Genomic DNA, 19,028 nt, shown 5'->3' with positions numbered 1-19,028 from the left:
AATTTCCCATGACAAATGCATTATGGGAAGTCTAGACCAAATCTAGTGCTGAAAATCTTAAATTTTACAAATACATTTTATTTTCAAGGGCTATTTTTCACGACAGAATTTCACATAGGGGGTGTCCTTGGAAAGAGGAGAGGGTGTAGTTTCAGAATGTGGGGAAATTCTGCAATTTTCCAAATACAATTTAAATTCAAAGGGAATAAAGGGGCAAATTCCACCATAGAATTTCACAAGTGGGGTGTCATTGGAAAGAGGAGAGAGTGTAGTTTCAGAATGTGGTGAAAGATCCCTTGCAAAATCCTTCCTGAGATGAGTGTGGCTGTTCTAGTGCTGAAATTCTGCAATTTTACAAAATACATACTATATTTTCAAAGGGCAAAAAAGGCCATTTTCCACCATAGAATTTCACAAGTGGGGTGTCATTCGAAAGAGAAGAGAGTGTAGTTATAGAATGTGGTGAAACATCCCTTGCAAAATCCTTCTTGAGATGATTGTGGCTGTTTTAGTGCTGAAATTCTGCAATTATACATTTATTTGGTATACCGGGTATACATTTACTGTAGAAAAACATCAAAATCTGCTACCAACTACCCCACTGCAATGTGTACAAAAATATTTAATAGAAAACATAACACAACATGTATCAAAAGATCCAGCACAGAAAATAAAGAAAAAACTACATAATCTGCCACCCTCTACATACCCCCCCCTTCTAAATTACCAAATTATTTAATAGAACACAAAAGGCAACATTTATCAAAACATTCGGCAATGGAGTCAACAGAAAAAAGATACAGGCTTTTGAACGTCTGTGAACAATGCCTGTTCATCTGCAACAGGCACATGCCTGTGTTATCGCGGATTTGCAGTCAACACTGGCCCCTTGTGGTAGAAAATTGCAATATTTAAAGGGGTGGTTCAGGATTTTGGACATAGGACCTCATTTCCAAGTAAGCAAGTGTGATATTTATCAGTGGAGACCGTTTTCAACACGTTTCATCCAGTTCTTCTAATTGCAGAGTTCGCGAGGTGCTAGGCTAAGCGCCAAGTCAACGGTATGTGCTAGCCTGCCACTAAAGACAGTCTTACCCACTCCAAAGTACACCCGAGGCAAATAAATTATAACGCCAGACTATCGATGTAAATGTCTGTATTGACAGTGTTATTTCTAATGTTATTCTATCCTTGCATTTCAACGATCGCATTACATTTTGAGGGACTAGTTTCTTAGCAGCGGAATTATACTTGCTCGGTTAGTAGTACTAGCCCGAAAAGTAAACAGTAAAGCGCCTCCAATGGGGATACCTAGTAGTAGCCTTGGTAATATCAGTCCGCTGAGTTGCAAAATGACTACTAACAACTTTAGGGACCAAAGTATAACTATTGCAACGCCGATGCAAGGGTAGTTGTATTTCTTACACTATTCTATCAACACAGACATTTACATCGATTGTCTGGAATTTGCCTCAGGTGTACTTTGGAGTGAGTAAGACTGTCTTTAGTGGCAGGCTAGCACATACCGTTGACTTGCGCTAGCCTAGCACCTGCGAACTCTGCAATTAGAAGGACTGGATGAAACGTGTTGAAAACGGTCTCCACTGATAAATATCACACTTGCTTACTTGGAAATAAGGTCTTATGTCCAAAATCCTGAACCACCCCTTTAAGGTGGACTCGAAACTTAAGTCCCCCGCGATCTGAAAGTGGTGCTAACTTCAACCAGAGACTTTCTAATGAGGAGACACATCACTCAAAAAATACTCCATAGAAATGCATGGGGCTAGTTTGTCACGCCAATATGGCCGTTATCAACACATATCCCACCCCTTCCTCGGCAAAACGTCGACATGTGAATACATTGAGCCAATCATATGGTGTGTTGTGAAGACATCGGGCCAATCATGTGTTGTGATCTCGCCGCTGGAGCAAGATTGGTGTCGTGAAGCCTTGCGCACGCACAGTTCGACCCAAAGACTGTGCCCGATGAGTGCCCATAACACGTTGGTATATGGCCGCCAAGTGGAGGGACTTGCCTAAAAGGACTTTGCTTCAGCCTCGTAATAACCTGATGGCAGCAGGATCCCCCTTTCCAAGTAGACCTGTTTTGATAAAACTGCTTGTGTGTACTCATGGAATAATTGAATAATCAAAGAACAATGCAGGTTTAGATTAGATTCTTGATTAGAGAATTAGTCACTGTAATGGTTACCATAATGATTGACTAAAAGCATTGTACAAACTGTATCAAATGCCCACACCCATCTGAGCCTAGTCACATGGGCACACGCACACACATTGGTCTAATGGTTTATTTTATTATTACATTTTAACTTGTTTGATCATCCAGTAAACTTTTAACATTAAAGTTTACTAACATGAACAGTCGTGTTTCAAAATCAATGCAAATGGGGGGAAACACTTTATACAGCAAGCAACAAAATGGCAAATAAATGCAACACAAAAAACTGAGACTTATTAATATAAATGGGAAACTAGGCCTATCCCATGCTGTAAAATCATTACCCTTCCTCCTTGCAGATCCACCCAACTTGTGTCTTCATTTCAGTACTGAGTTATACTTTGACCCCACAGCCTTACGTTATCAGTGAGTTTTAAGCAACCTAAATAATAACTCACTCGCTCAATACAATAGACAGAGCAAACACTCACAGAGTGAGTAGGCTTCCGCATTACTGAGTCTCTTCACTGACTAGATGGGTCAGAAAAGTTCCAGAGTTTTTGAAGCTCGAGTCCTCCTTCTAGGCCTGGACTCGGCGGGTAAATCGACCGTCCTCTACAAATTAAAGTACAACCAACAATTTTTCACAGTGCCAACAATTGGATTCAACGTGGAAATGGTTGCTACCAAGAGAAAAAGGAAAAAGTTGGCCTTAACGGTGTGGGATATTGGAGGGCAGAAAAAGATGAGGCCTCACTGGAAAAACTTCTACCAGGACACTGCAGGATTGATCTTTGTTGTGGACTGTTCTGACAGGGAGCGTTTGAGCGAAGCACACAAGGAGTTTGACCGCATTCTTAGAAATGAACATCTAAGGGGCCTCCCTGTGGTGATTTTTGCCAATAAACAGGATATTTCTGGAGCTATGACGGTAGGAGAGATCACGGAGACGTTCAATCTGCATAAGACTTGCTGCGATCGAGACTGGTACGTTCAGTATTGCTCAAGTACTGCTGGAGTAGGGCTGGAAGAAGGATTCCGAAAAATGGCACGTCTTCTGAAACTTTAAGTTATTAACACTGTATCAACAAACCTCGTGTTCACCTTTAACTCACCATTAATGAGAACTCCAGTTTAGAGACCATCCTTCAGTATTTCATGACTGCAATTTAGGATTTCTTCCCATGCTTGCCCAGGTCTTTCCTTCAAATGGAGGACAATGCTGGACTATTAGCAATGTAATTCAATACCAAATTATTTTGTTCTGATTAACTGAGCTTGTGCAAATACAGTTTTTCTCAATCACTTTAATGCTTGCTTCAACTCAGAAATCACGTCAAAACAGTTAACACATACTGTAGATCTAAACAGAATCACTCTGGCCAAAATGACATTTTGCTTGCAAAAGACTGTAACACTCAAAACATTTAAAACACGCAGCAAACGCCAATTTATGCCTTCGAACAACACAACTTGTAGTCAAATCACTGTTCGCTTTCAATCAGTCATTACACACTGCACAACAAAATGCTAAACACTCTTCTCAAAATGTTTCAGCCTTCACTTTTTCATTTTTGAATAAAAATGAATTGTATTCATTCCTCCCAGTGTGTAACTGCCATTGACATAAGACCTATAACCACCTAGACAAGACACATTTCATTCAACTTGTCATTTTTGATTGAAATAGACCTACAGTAAACACCTAGACTTGTCAGCTTTTGTACTGTTTTCTTCACCAAATAGGCAATACAGTACTTTCTCTAATTGTGCCTTATACTTGCAAATAGCAACACAGAACAGATATGGTATCTCTTATGGATAATGAATGATTGCTGATTGAATAATTTTGCAAAGGAGTTTCACACAGGTGTATCAGAGATTCAAACTTATGCAAGGGATCTCTACCACCTGTTAATAGATGTTTTCCTTTGTTTAGCACAGGGAAACCAATAGAGTTTGGGGTCTTTGAATGGCATCTGTGTTAACTGTTTTGCAAAAGGGTGTGATAAATGTGTGAACCCAATGAAAATGTGTGAACACATTTGCAAGAGATGACTTCTGCTGTGCAAAAAAGGTGTTCATGAAGACCAAGTGGATCCCAGTTTCTTTAAGTAGGCCAAAGCAATCAAGAAAAACTGTAATTTACTGCATGCTGTAAACATTGTCTTAAACACACACCCTTGGTCTTGTTTTATGATGGGTCAGATATCGCAGCTGTCCTTTTTAAAATGCACTTAAATGCACCTAAGTAAAAATTACTTTACATGGTTGCTATGTCCTCTCTGTAACCAAGGGAAAAGTAAACACCTCCAGTTCTTTCAGAATTCAGTTCATGCTGATTTACAAAAGTACAACAAAACAAAAAAGGGTACACTTCTTGAAAAAAGTCTGTTTTTGAAATTGATCTGTTTCCACCCCTAGATGGATTGTTGTGGCATTTTGTAGGATGGCTACTCTTTGAGCAAGCCATTGTTCTGAACCTTTTTTGTAGAATCTCTTCAGACAGCTCAGAGGCATTTCCATACCCAGGGCCAATTGAAGGCCTTGCTGGATGGTGACATGTTCTGGATAAGCCTTATCTGTGGCTGGTGTGATTGTGGTGGGCAGTACTGGCATGGAAATGTCCTATGGGAAATGGGCCCCAAAGTTGTGGTCCTCTGCCGTCCTGAAAGAGTGCACTAGAGTCACTATTGAGTCATTCCGTGTCAAATCAGACAAAATCCAGGAAAACGGTTGCAGCACTGACTCCGATTTTCCTCAAAGTTTATTGACACAATGTTTAGGTTCCATAACTAAAACCTGTAAAATATTTTTGTTAAATTCTATTGTTTTCATAGTCTTTTGTCATAGTCATAGTCAATCCAAGGCACCTAACCCCTTACTGCTCCCCGAGCGCCGCTGTAGCAGGCAGCTCACTGCTCCGGGTTAGTGTGTGCTTCACTTCACTGTGTGTTCAGACTGTTCACTGTGTGCTGTGTGTGTTTCACTAATTCACGGATTGGAATAAATGCAGAAACCAAATTTCTCTTACGGAATCAAGAGTATATATACTTACTTACTTAATCCCTTGATTGTTTCACCTGAGGGGCGTTAAAATCTATTGTTTATTGTAAATGTTTATTTTGGTGTTCCCAAAACACCTGTAACAACATGCATTTATTCTGTGAATGGGACTTGGTACAATATTGGTACTTTACACATTAAATATCCATATACTTAGCTATTTTCACATACTGTAGATTTTTATGGTCCTACTAGCTAACCCACATACCATTTCAGTTGCTTGAAAATTACACAAAAATACAAACACTGCAGTGCAGACAGGAGATCTCTGAAGACTGTTGAGCGTATTGCAGTGGTAGTCCAGCCAAAACGATGTCCAGACCAACCGTCAAGCAATAGGGTGAGGTGAGATGTCATCAGCTGGTGCCCCCCGATGAGATCTGACTTGAAGATGGCTGCGGCCTAACTTTTATACCCCTTGACCTTTGAGACCTTTGGCCAATCAGCATCTGACAGGGTTACTAATATTGGTGGAAACCATCTTCCCATCATGCATAAAAATATATGCAAAACTGTATAATTCTGGGTCTTTCTGGTTCTATCCAGTTGGGTGTAAGCAGGGCTTTCTTATCTTGTTTACTTCATAGCAGCCAATGCCCACCTGTTACTTGTCCTTGCTTTTATCTTCACGCTGACATCATACTCTCTCTTGACCATCTAGTGAGAGGCCTAGTTTCTACTGTATCCTCCTGCACCCCACTCCTTGACTGCTGGTCTGGTCAAGATGTGTAATGGCCTTGGAACGCTCATAATAACTGCAGTAATGTTAAAGCTTATAAAAACCATACATGCATCCTTTAAGTCATAGAAAAACACCACAATTCCTCCCAAGATGTAACTGCCAATCTCTACCACCTGTGAATAGATGTGTTAACTGTTTTGCAAAAGGGTGTGAGAAATGTGTGAACCCAATGAAAACGTGTGCACACATTTGTAAGAGATGACTGCTTCTGTGCAAAGAAGGTGTTCATGAAGACAAAGTGGATCCCAGTTTCTTTAAGCAGGTCAAAGCAATCGAGAAAAACTGTAAAAAAAAAAAGTCAGTGAGCACAGGATATTCACCTAAGGTCATTTACAAATGAATGTTGACAATGCTGAATAAAGAACGAACACGGCTATGACACACTGACAAGTGTACATTATCCTCAATAATACTCTACAGTGTAAAAAAATATACTCTACAACCTCAAACTCTGGGAAAATAACACCTTGGAATTTGCTGTTTGAAAAGTTGAAAATAAAATGAAACCGATATTTAGGCCTACATCAATTTCATTAGACTCAGAAAATACAAAAGACAGCAAACAATGGCCTTCTCAGCTGTGCTTGCGTGAACAGCACATTATGTTAAATGATCACTTTGCATGTTTTGTCTAGGTTTAACTCAACCCTGACTTGAAAGAAAAATGTGCAACCTGCTGCCTAGAAACAAGAGTAAATTAACTTATGCATATCTTTAAATAAATTGACAGAGAGGAAAGATGGATGTCATTCAATTTATTGAAAAGAAAACAAATTATATGCCCATGCTTTTGTTGATGGCATTAATAAATAGGCCTACCATAATTTACAAATCATAAATAAATCGGTCTGCCAAAATACCTTTTTACAAGCCTCAAATAAATAAATAAATAAATAAAAGCAGAAGTTTTAAACCAAGGGAACAAACAGAAAAAAATTCCCCTATTTGGAGTGTATTTGAGCACATCAACCTATACTATATGTATAGGGCATATAGGCCTAATAGGTAGATTAACAAGTTATCAGCAGCTTTGATCTTTGATGAGAAACAGGACCCTCCTCAATGACAATTAAAGGGTCAATCTTTGTTCAGAATATATCGGATGACTCTGCTGATGGTGATAGTGCGTGTACGGAATCCCCTTAGTGTTCTACACAGTCGCAGCCTCTCATCAAACGTGTTGTCTGGATGCGTCGAAACCTGGGAGCATGCACAATGTTGATTAATCAATAGGCCTACTATGAAACCAAAGAGGACACTTTATTTATCAGAGTTTACTTTAACCTGATGCCTCTTACCATTGGAGTCTGTGCGGCGAAAGGAAGGGAGAAACAATCCTGCTTGAGCAAAATAAAATCCATCGATTAAGTTATTAGATTGTTATTAAGGCTATTATTAGATTGTGTAACCTAACAAATCTGGTTGTGCCTGAGTTAACCTCACCTGCATGAAATGGGTAATACTCTTTAACACCATGGGGCCCAGAATGAGATCATAAAGAGGATGGGATATCAAAGCAGTTCGATAGAAACGTAGATCCTTCAAAATATTCAGAAGACACGCCTCCTTTGAAACAAGAAAAAAAGGGGTATTTGGAGGCTTCCACAATTAAAACAACAGCTGGCAACTGCAACAACAAATAAGCCCAAATCCAGGAAAAGGCTATAAACTTACCCGATCAAAGGTAAACTTGTGGCCAGAGCAGGTTTTGTTCTAGATAAGGCGTTGTATAGAAGTCGAAATAATTCATTAACAACAATAATATGTAATATGCCAAAATTCAATAGTTTTGGGACATCATCAGATAGATGGCTGGCAATACCAAATACCTGAGGTGCGCACACTGCGAGGGTCTGTGTTCGGACATTTAATTCCATGCTCTGCTCAGTGCAGTTCATTCCTTTGAACAGCTCATTCTATATAATGTCAAATAAGTTTGCATTATGCACATTAGGAATGATTTTTAATTGTATAAATTACAAATTTCTGTAAAAGAAAAAAAGTGCTTCATCATGTCTTACCACTGCCAGTGCTCCAGTGACGTTTGAAAAAAGTGAGTTTGCAAGAGAAACACAAGTATTGGCATTCAGATTGACAGGTTGGATGGGTTCAAAAACGGGGCTACCAGTCGAGTGGCAAATCAAGGTTGCAAGGAGAACCCACATTATGCCTAAAACACAAAATGGCCTAAACTGACTGTTCATATGTATATACAGTTAATAACCTTAAACAGGCAACGTGCACTAGGAGATACATACTTTACATACATAAAAAAGCCTAACTGTGTTTGTGGAGTTAGTTTAACTTTGAAATGTATGTATCCCACAAGATACGTTGCCAGATTAGGGTATAAAATTTGGTCAATGGGTATTCTGTGTAGTATTGAAAATGTAGTTTCAAACAGGGAGATATGCTAATATACACTGCAAAAAGAGATGTTATCATGTACAGGTATGCACATTATGACAGTACAACCATTTATTGCCCTTCGGGGTATCACAGTTAGCTCATTTTATGACAACTGAAAGATGAATAAAGAGCGAGAGAATGAGCGTGATAGAGATCCCTGAACACTCTTCAGACATATGCACTTGTGATCAAAATGAGGATAATCATAAGGCAGAATTGAGAGATAGAACTAGAGACTGTGAATAGTTCTGCTGAGGAGGAGGAGGAGGAGGAGGAGGAAGATGCGATGGAACAAATGCCTAAAAAAGCTAAGGAATTTAGGTGACAGTGCTTAAATTGAGGGCCATTTAGCGATATTTACTGAAGTGAGCAGGCCAACCAGCTTAATCAATGAGCAGTCCCTTATAGAACTCAACAGTCACCACCTACCTCCCTAAGGGGTCAGGTACTGGATGTAAATTCCCCATTTATTTCTCCATTTGATGTCTGGAAAAATCTGTATAAAGTGTTTTAGGCCTTGCCTTAGGCTTACCAGCTATGGTGTGAATCGTGATTCTGCAACATTTAATTTCATGCAAAACAAAAACTAACGGAAAAATATTCTGAGAAAAAGTAAAATCTCATAAAGAAATAAAGAAACACTTTGCTCACAATTATTGGCACCCCTAGAAAAATTGTATATACAAAATTTGACACAAACAAATACAAAGCATTTTCCTATTTCCACTTATTTAAGTTAATTAGAGTGTCTGTGAACTTTCAAAAATAGTTCATGGCTTTCTTTTTCACTAAGGTATGAAAATAAAGTGACTTTGTCTGAAAGTGTGGTCTATTGTCAGATGAAATGAAAATTGCGCTCTTTGGCTAGAAACACTTTAGGTGTGTTTGGCGTACATATAATAAGAATGACTACTGAAAATAACCTCATGCATAATGAGAATTATGGTGGAAGGGCTGTGATATTGTGGAGCTGATTTCATTCCCAAAGGCCTTGGGAACCCAAGACAATCCTGAACATTTTCAAAGGAAATCTGTCAATCTCTGCCAAGGCATTAAAAGTGGGTCATGATTGGATCATTCATCAGGTCAATGAACCAAAACAAACATTCAGATAAAAAAAATATGCTTTACTGAACACAAAATCAAGCTTTGGCCATTGCCATCTTAGTCCCCTGATCTAAACTCCATAGAAAAACAGTGCCAAAGAGTCAAAGAAGAGACTGCACAAATTTGTACCTAGGAATCTGGACGATCTGGGGAGATTTTGTAAAGATGAATGGTCTTAAACCCTTGCTTTGTATTCTCCAACTTTATGGGGTGTCATAGGAGAATATTACAAGCTGTTTTATTGGCAAAGGGAGGCTTAAGAAGGTATTACAAGCAGGGGTGGCAATAATTGTGAGCGACGTGTTTTGTTAAAAATATTTATTTACTTATTTACTTAAGTTTATTTAATTATTTTACGTGATTTTCCTTTTTCTCAAAATAAATTTTCTTCCCTCCCAGTCTGGATTTTCCCTCATTGTTTTCATTGTAAAATTACAATAAATCGCCAAAAGATTTTTTTTATACCGGTTTTTAGTCAACTTTAGGAGAGGTGCCAATAATTTTGGAGGGTGCTGTATATTCTATAGGACATAGACATGTAAACCAATCAGAATGATAAATAACTAATTAAAAGGATACACAAATAATTAAACAAAATACACTTACACTGGTTGATGATCCCTGGTATGTTGAAAATATGCAGCAGCCTGTATTGTCATAAACTTGATTGTTGTGGCGTTAACATAGCCTATATATTGTCGGATGTAGGGACTTCCCCTGGACTACCATTTGAGTTGCAAAATTGAAAGCATCTTACTTAACCTCACTGCAATGTTAATTCCTTGAGGTTACTGAAATTATTTAAAACTGAAAACATTTCTAACAAAATGAGTGAAGCGGAAATAACGTGCGTGTGTCCATTTGTGGCACACGGTTTGAAGTCTGCTGAGGTTAGTGGGGTAATTGCACAGTCTCGCTCAGACTGAATAATACAAATCGATAATCATGTCCTTTCACTTTTAGATGGGGTTCATGCACAGGGGCATGAAATCAGGGGGATCCGTGACGAGCCAATTCCTTTCTGACATTGTCCCACAATAGGCCATCTCCTGAAGTAGGCCTGTCTGCCTAAACGCCTTCATATGCATCTTAGTTTCAGGATTAACTGACATTGTGATAGATTCAGTAAAACAAAACAAGGCCATGGCAGTAAACTTGAAGAACTTTAAGTTGAAGAACAAAAGTGATCAGTCGTATTAGTCTGCACAAAAGCCTTTATTTACGAATCGGACATATTAATCACCCCTAAACGGCCAAAAATATATACAATACAAAAAATAAGGGACGTTAAAACAATTCTTGCCATATGTAATGACATTATAAATGATGAGGCAATTTACTCTGTGAATAAAGGAAGAAATCAATAGATTTATACTTTGCTGTGCTGCATATCAAACTATATTGCTCCATTTGCCAGAAAATTATACATTGACAGTATTTACTTCATTCAAATACAATCACTCGAAATGGCACTGTTTTAATACCCTTTTGCCCCATTCCCCTATGCCAGGCAAATAATTTACTATGTCTGACGATAGATAGACAACAGAATTCAACATATTTAATAGTGATTGAATGATGATGGAGCCCTTATTATCACCAACTGCAATCATCTATGCTCATCAGTAACTGACTGTATCTCCTAAACATCACAATATGTTATACTGAGGCCCTGTGGCCCTTCACAGAGGAGCACAATAATCAGCCACAATGCAGACATGCATGTAAGCTCATGGTGCTCATATTAAATAGAATACACTCCCACTATGTTTGACATGTGCAAGGACTGATTTATAGACATCTGTAGTGATAACTGGCACTATATATAGCCTAGCATGAAGACACTGCATCCATTCATCCATCCATCCATCCAGTCACATGGGTCTGGGTTTTGTACGGGAGGATTGGGGCAGGACTGTTTCATTTGGAGAGGGCTTTCTCTGGCATGTGTCTCTGCTGAGCATGCCTGTTAACAGAACAAATAACACCACAGAGACTTTGAAGTCCATCTTATACAGCACCCTTCACATTTATTGACACCCTTGGAGTATAAATACACACACACACACACACACACACACACACACACACACACACACACAAACACACACACACACACACACACACACACACACACACACACACACACACTACCAGTCAAAAGTTTGGGGTCACTAAGAAATGTCCATATTTCCAGTCCACTCCATTATAGACAGAATACCAGCTGAGATCAGTTGCATTGTTTTTTAATCAGGGCAGCAGTTTTCAGATTACATTTTGCGCTTACATAATTGCAAAAGGGTTCTCCATCCAATGTTTTCTCAGTTAGCTTTTTTAAAATGATATCAGATTAGTAAACAGAATGTGCCTTTGGAACATTGGATGAATGGTTGCTGATAATGGGCAATGTAGATATTCCATTAAAGATCAACCATTTCTTTCTACAACAGTCAAGAACCCTTTTGCAATTATGTAAGCACATAATGTAATCTGAAAACTAATGTAATCTGAAAACTGCTGCCCTGACCGTGCATTAATTTCTGTGAACAGACCACCGTGTCGAAAACATTTGCCTTATTCAGCACCCCACCTAGAATGTTTTAAACTGATGAGACAAACAGTAGTGTTTCCCATTGTTGTAAGTTCTTGTGCAACATGTGTGATGCACTGCCTCGTACCTGGTCAGGTCCTCCACATCCACCAGCATGGCATCCTGCTCCACATGAAGCTCATCCCTCAGCAGTAGCAACTCTACCAGCTCCTCATTCAGACCTGAAACACCACAGAGCTATGCTACCACACAGTCGGTCTGCATGAGGTGATATGGAGGTTAGGTTCTGAGACCTGCACTGGCCTGGATTAGATTACTCCAGATGGACAAAAATACAACACAAAGGCTCTCTGAATGTTCCACCTCTCATAACATTTTCTCACACTATATAATGAATTACTGGCTAATGCAGTCATGGTCACTTTTCTGTAAAAAAAAAAACATTACTGTGTACTTTCTTTTGTTTCCGTTAATATGAGTAGCTTACTTTGAATCTGTGAGTGCAGGTCATTGGTGATGACCTGTAACTGCCCCAGGCTCATGTCTCTCATGTCGCCAGGCCTCAGGGTTCTCTTCATCAGACTCTCACTGATGTGAGGCAGGTGGGGAAGCTACAGTGAACACACACACACACACACACACACACACACACACACACACACACACACACACACACACACACACACGCATACACGCACACGCAAACACGCACACGCCCGCTCACACACACGCTCATGCACACACACACACACACACACACACACACACACACACACACACACACACACACACACACACACACACACACACACACACACACTTTGAATTAGATCCTTCATGGTTTGCGACAAGGATGGCAAAGGCTATAAATGAAATGGCAAATGATGACTTCAGGTTTTGCAGGTTCACCTATGCAAAAATGCTCAGTCACTGTTCAATATTGATGGAAAGAAGAGTAAAGTACCTAGATTGTGAGTAAATCGGTCTTCTAAATGTGAGGGGATTTCTGAAATTACTGGAAATGCATTCCGTCTCACAAATGAATGACTTTGAAAGACTACAATGATTTTTATGATGTTCAAAAAGCCCCTACATCATTCAATGGACATACATGACTGTCAAAGTAAATGCCACTGAATATTCATGGAAACTAAACATTGTCATTCAATATAAAGCATTACTTCATCATCATCATCTGTCAAATCTTCTACAGTCTCATCATGGAGTTGGTAAATCTTTGTCAACTTGTGGGCACCGTGGCCCACTGGTTAGCACTCTGGACTTGTAACCGGAGGGTTGCCAGTTCGAGCCCCGACCAGTGGGCCGCGGCTGAAGTGCCCTTGAGCAAGGCACCTAACCCCTCACTGCTCCCCGAGCACCGCCGTTGTAGCAGGCAGCTCACTGCGCCGGGATTAGTGTGTGCTTCACCTCACTGTGTGTTCACTGTGTGCTGTTTGTGTTTCACTAATTCACCGATTGGGTTAAATGCAGAGACCAAATTTCCCTCACGGGATCAAAAAAGTATATATACTTATACTATATAACTTCAAGGCACTTAACCCTTGCCTAAACCTAGTGCCTAGGGCTTACAACACCATCGTGCCTCTCATGACAGCATTTGTATGTCACCCCCTCTCCATGGTCCAGTCTTGTGTATAGAGGCTACTTTCCTCATCTATAATATAAAGGAGTTGAATATAATAACCTGTGTAGTTTTTTTAGGCCTAATAGGCTTTATTGTAATATACTATACATACAATATACTATACGACATATTTGTATTTGTATTTGTAATATACTATACATACAATATACTATACAATATATTTTACAAATTCACATTTTCAGTAGTAGTGGTGGTAAAATTTGTAATCCTCAGTGAATCCTTAACATTGTCTCTGACCAAAGCCTCTCACGGCCAAAGTTTACTTATACTTGTGACTTGAATACATTTGCAGAACAAGACAGCAAGCTTGGCCCATGTCTACCACCACCTCTACAGTTTTTGAAATTTCTTGTTGAAATCCCAATTTTATCTCATTATGCAAGAGCATAATCTGAATTAGTGATTGAATTTGTGGGAAATACTCACTATTAAGGCATGTTTATCTGCTGAATGCATAAATGAACACCTCTTAATGTAGGGTCAACCAGCAACTGCTCATTCTTCAGTGAACTGATCTTAACAAGGTCTTTAGTTTGAGAAAACATTTGGATGTGTGAAAGGCTAAAACATGACAGAGCATGTAAATTACTTAAAATTAGCATATTAAAACACACAAATCACAAGTCCGATTTACAGTGAAGTTGTAGTGATGGTGACGGTGGGACTCACCAGGTCGGCCACAGGGGATCTGCGATGCAGCTGTATGTGCCGCTCCACCTCCACCTGCATGCGGGCCATGGGCCGGGCCAGCGCCAGCGCCACTCGGGCCTCCTCCTGCAGCCGCCTCTGCAGCCTCCAGAACTCCGACTCCTCCAATGGGTCCGAGTCCTCCTCACCCGTGTCCCGGTCTGACAGCGAGGAGCTCTGCTTGCTCTGTTGGGGACATGGGAGGAAATGTTCTCTCTCCATTTTCAGTCACTTGAACATTGGGTTGACCAAAGTTGTATACAAACTATCAGAATATTCTATTATATCTAACACAATCATCAAACTACATTATATCAGCTCTTTACCACAGGTGACAGTGGGGTGTCCAGGCTGGTCTCTGTTCTGCTGTCCTCGGCATCACTGTCCTTATCACTGCTGCTGTCATTCACAAAACACACCTGCAAATTCACCCCATTCTGGTACCTGTTCGAACATCACATCACAACACTCACAGATTAGACAACGATATGAAATCACCAAGTGGTGTTCTTATCATGATAGCTAAAGGCTACTTCACATCTAGGCCCATTCCCACCAACAGAGAACCATCTCTGTTCTGGTTTACACCCCAGATGCTAAACTGTTTGCATTTCAACCAAAAATAAGTCAGTTTGGAACGTGAAAAGTTGGTTCAGAGCTGGCACCAAAAATAGTTGTTTTTCCCTGTGAACTGGAGTGGGCATGCTGTTCCATAGTCCAGTTATGCACGCAATACCCTCTGTTGACGATGGATCCTTGGTTTTGCTTAAAACTAGTTCTCTGTTGTTTGAAAAACACCCATCTTGCAGTTGGTATTTAAGTCAGACAGCAAAGAGCTTTGAGTGACAGCCATCAATTATTCAATCCAAATGAGAATATGCCATTTCAAGAACCATGAGTCTGAAGAACCAAATAAGGCTCTGAATCTTTCGTACAAAGATAGGAACTATGCATTACATTATTACTGTACATTTGCACTGAAGGTTCAGTTTATTATGGTTATGGACGGTTATGGTATTTTGTCTAAAGCTACTTACAGAAACATTACAATAGTTAAAATGAACAATAAATAGTTTTTAAAAGTTGATAAGCCTTCATTAAGCAAAATAGTAATAATAATAACAATCATTACAATATCAAATATCAATAATGAAAATAAACAAAAAACATAAATAACAAAAATATAACTGAAAATAAATTAATTAGGTGAAGACTGCAGTGGGCGATTAGGGATGTAGAGCTGGATCATGGAATTAAAGTAGCAGGGAGCAGACCCAGTGTCCTTTAGGCCAGAGTGAGAGATTTGAATTTAATTCTGGCTGCCATAGGAAGCCAATGAATAATAACTAAAGAGTTACATGTGTCCTCTTTGGCTGATTAAAGACCAGGCGTGCTGCAGCATTCTGAATCAACTGCAATGGTCTCACTACAGAGGCAGGCAGGCAGGCCAGCTAATAATGAATAGCAATAGTCCAGTTTAGAAATAACCTTGCCTGTAGGCTACAAGAAGTTGTGTTGCATCTTGTGTTAGGTAACTTCTGATCTTCGTAATGTTGTATAGGGTGAACCGACATGATTTTGCAATTGAGGTTACATGCTCAGAGAAGTTATTATGGAGAGCAATTGTAACTGAAATGGTAAATATGATCTAGAGATTAAAGAGACATTATGTGGAAATGTATCACGCTTGCTCTTTATATTTATTTTGGTGCCAGATGATGAAGTAACACTCTGGCCATTCACACTTGCTAGTAGTTCTGTGGGCTAGCTCGAACCATCTGATTAATTTAAAAAAGACTTTCATAGTATTAGATTACCAACTGTATCACCAAAAAACATGAGTTAGCAAGCTAGCAAACATCTGTATGTGCCAGCTGTGCTGAAGTTATGTTTTTAGAGTACCATACCGATCACAGACGTTTTTTGTAAATGGCATGATGACACAATTGCATTTGTGGAAATTGTTCGAAATCATTTGTTTATCAGTAGACCAACTTTTGTGATTTATTGGTTTGTTCAGAACCACAATGGTTTCCCTTTGCAACAGTGGGAGTACTGGAAATTCTTTCTTTTAGAAATTCCAGATGGAGGCTTGTGGTTGCAGCCACAAACCACTGGATGTATGTGTAAGATCAGTCAAGCAAACATAAAGCATGCTTCTTCTTTCAAGTGCTCTTCACTGACCACATTCACAGTTACATTTCCTCTGATTCATGCACAGTTGTCACTGCCCACACACACACACACACACACACACACACACACACACACACACACCTACCTTAATGAGTCTCTCACACAGGGCTTGTCATGCTCATATAAGGTGTGTGTGTGTGTGTGTGTGTGTGTGTGTGTGTGTGTGTGTCCATGCACACAAGTGTTTATTTTTTTTATAAGCATCATGAAAATAGATTATTGACAAATCTTTCAGTTGTGGCTTGATGCCAGATATTAACTGCTTGAATGCATTATTTGCCGTCTGTGGTTTCCCCTTAATTTTCCTCCTTTTTTCTACTTATTATTCTTCATATGTTCTGGGATTTCCTTTTCAGAATGAGATGAAACTTGTCTGCCAAGAAGGTTCCTGCCTCTTAATCTAAGGTTTCAGTTGACAACAGTCAATTAGAGTGCTAGCTAACAGCCTATGGATAGGTATGGATAGGGATGAACTGCCTTGTATATAAACATGCACACATACATGATACATCCAATAACACAAAACATAATAAATTAGCTGACATTGTACTGTTCTGTCTCCTGGTGGGCAAGAAGCATTACATCACTTCAAACTGATTATATGTTATACCCTCACTCTGCATATGGACCAAATTCAAAACCACTGACACTAACCTATATTCTATTTTTTACCATTTAACACCCTTCAAACAAACCTACCGTGAAGATGGAGAGTTCTTGGTGCAGCCTGTGTAGATGACTGGTCCGTCGTCATAGAAACTGCCCAGGGCCAGCTTCTGCCTGATGGACTCCCTCTCATTTCTCTGGGCCTGTTTAATAAGTAATCAGAACAAGAAAACCACATCAGCCTCTGAATCCCTGACTACCTGTCTACCTGCTTCTGTAAGTACGTTTTCTCACTAAGAAGAGCTGCCATAAAGCATGTGAAAATAAATAAATATGTATGATGGTGTCCAAACAGATGATGGTCCAGTCTAGAATCATCATATAATGTAAACAGAAGCCCATTCTCATTGAGAGAGCTACTGTACATGAACACAGGGACAGAAATACTTAAAAGGGAATTTATGTAGAGGTTTAACAGAGTCTGTCTTTATCCTGGAAATGAAATTATTGCTGATTCAGTGATCCATAATGAAAGGAGAAAGAGCAGAGCAAGCCTGAAGCATTGCGCACAAACACACACACACACACACACACACACACACACAAACACACGGAGGTATTGTGTTCAAGCCTGAAAAAGGTTTGAAGGTTATATAATATTTTTTAGCCTCCCTATAAATAATATGGTGGAGTGTGAATCACATGAATAGTTTGTTGATCACACAACAAAACCAAATCTGAAAACATAATCATATTATGATCTTCATCTTCCTCCTTTCCCTTCCTAACCCTTAAGTGCATACCTAGAGTGTGGGAATTTTTAGCTGCCCCATGTAAACAATGACTCAAGATGGCATTTAAAACACTCAGTTCTCATTTCTTATTGCTGCCTTCCCCTTCTACTTTTTCTTAATGCCAACTCATTCTGTGTGATGCATCACAAGATAAGCTTCAGTTCTGTAACGTCATCAGTCACGTCAACAACTCCCTGGGGTGTCTAGTCTAGAAACAGACAGAATAGGCCACAAGCCACCTAGGTTAATTTTTCCAGCACTATATAGATAAAGAAGAGATAATCTGAGAATAAACACTACAATCAATGCATGTGTAGAGTATTTGTTTTGTCTCATCTGAAATGCCATAAGAAAAATAATCTGTTTGATGTCCTACATTTGATACAGTTAACTAACCAATTCATCCTATTTATGAAAATAATAAGCCTTCCTTTACAGATATAAATAGCATGCTTCTAAAGTTCCGAACTGGAAAATAAACATTTACACAAAGACTCCTATTTAGCATTCTTGATCATGTTTGACCATGGCCATATGACCATATGCAGCGCATATAGCACCTTAAAAAAAGAGTCAATACAATGACATGGCTAAATCAATGTCCTTTAGCGAACACATCTTTCTGAATTACATCCAGTACACAGCAAACATACACAAGCACTGCCACTGGAATGTACAAACAATTCTCTCACCTGGTAAATGCACTTCTCCTGATGAACCATCTTGTATCAACACATTCTTTACACAACAGCAGGAGCAGTAGCAGTAGCGGCAGCCCTGCCCTTCTCCTTCACTGCAGTCTGTGGTACACCCTGGAGACGAGTCGATTCACTGCAGCCACACACGCAGGAGAGTGGGAGTAAAAAGAAGGGGAGGGGTAGGGGGGAGAGATGGAGAGATTCTGCCTGCCTACTGAACTGGGAATCAAAACGGTTGCTAAGATGCTGCATGCCTCAGCCTCAGAGACAAATGGACCATTGATCCAGAATAATTTAGGTACAAAAATTGCATTTGCTGTT

General features: G+C 39.5%; 2 protein-coding genes across 3 annotated transcripts; one reads left to right on the top strand and one right to left on the bottom strand.

Annotated features, from left to right (window-relative positions):
- Positions 1-2,614: 2,614 nt before the first annotated feature.
- On the top strand, positions 2,615-3,792 carry arl14 (ADP-ribosylation factor-like 14). Its single transcript, XM_048239199.1, has one exon. It carries the CDS (start codon positions 2,721-2,723, stop codon positions 3,252-3,254), a length of 534 nt encoding a protein of 177 aa, XP_048095156.1. The 5' UTR covers positions 2,615-2,720; the 3' UTR covers positions 3,255-3,792.
- Positions 3,793-10,705: 6,913 nt separating this feature from the next.
- LOC125291987 (schwannomin-interacting protein 1-like) lies at positions 10,706-18,854 on the bottom strand. 2 transcript variants are annotated; one of them, XM_048239059.1, is made up of 7 exons: positions 18,702-18,854; positions 17,309-17,418; positions 14,740-14,857; positions 14,396-14,599; positions 12,548-12,671; positions 12,188-12,281; positions 10,706-11,475 (listed from the first exon to the last, which is right to left on the bottom strand). In XM_048239059.1, the coding sequence occupies exons 1-7, from the start codon at positions 18,729-18,731 to the stop codon at positions 11,430-11,432; spliced, it is 726 nt and encodes a 241-aa protein (XP_048095016.1). In that variant the 5' UTR covers positions 18,732-18,854; the 3' UTR covers positions 10,706-11,429. The 2 variants fall into 2 exon arrangements, with proteins under 2 accessions (XP_048095016.1, XP_048095017.1); XM_048239060.1 differs by having other exon boundaries at positions 14,740-14,812.
- Positions 18,855-19,028: the final 174 nt, after the last annotated feature.

The sequence above is a fragment of the Alosa alosa genome, chromosome 1, assembly GCF_017589495.1.
Source record: "Alosa alosa isolate M-15738 ecotype Scorff River chromosome 1, AALO_Geno_1.1, whole genome shotgun sequence".
NCBI classification, from domain to species: domain Eukaryota; kingdom Metazoa; phylum Chordata; class Actinopteri; order Clupeiformes; family Clupeidae; genus Alosa; species Alosa alosa.
This window is presented reverse-complemented; position numbering and strand designations above follow the sequence as displayed.

What these genes read in the sequence shown, in the direction of transcription:
- arl14 (XM_048239199.1), top strand. Translation starts at nt 2,721, where the DNA reads ATGGGTCAGAAAAGTTCCAGAGTTTTTGAAGCTCGAGTCCTCCTTCTA.
- LOC125291987 (XM_048239059.1), bottom strand. Translation starts at nt 18,731, where the DNA reads ATGGTTCATCAGGAGAAGTGCATTTACCAG. An exon ending in AAGAACTCTCCATCTTCACG is followed by an intron (nt 14,858 to 17,308) that starts GTAGGTTTGTTT and finishes ATGTTCGAACAG; the next exon opens with GTACCAGAATGGGGTGAATT. An exon ending in GATCCCCTGTGGCCGACCTG is followed by an intron (nt 12,672 to 14,395) that starts GTGAGTCCCACC and finishes TGTTCACTGTAG; the next exon opens with CTTCCCCACCTGCCTCACAT.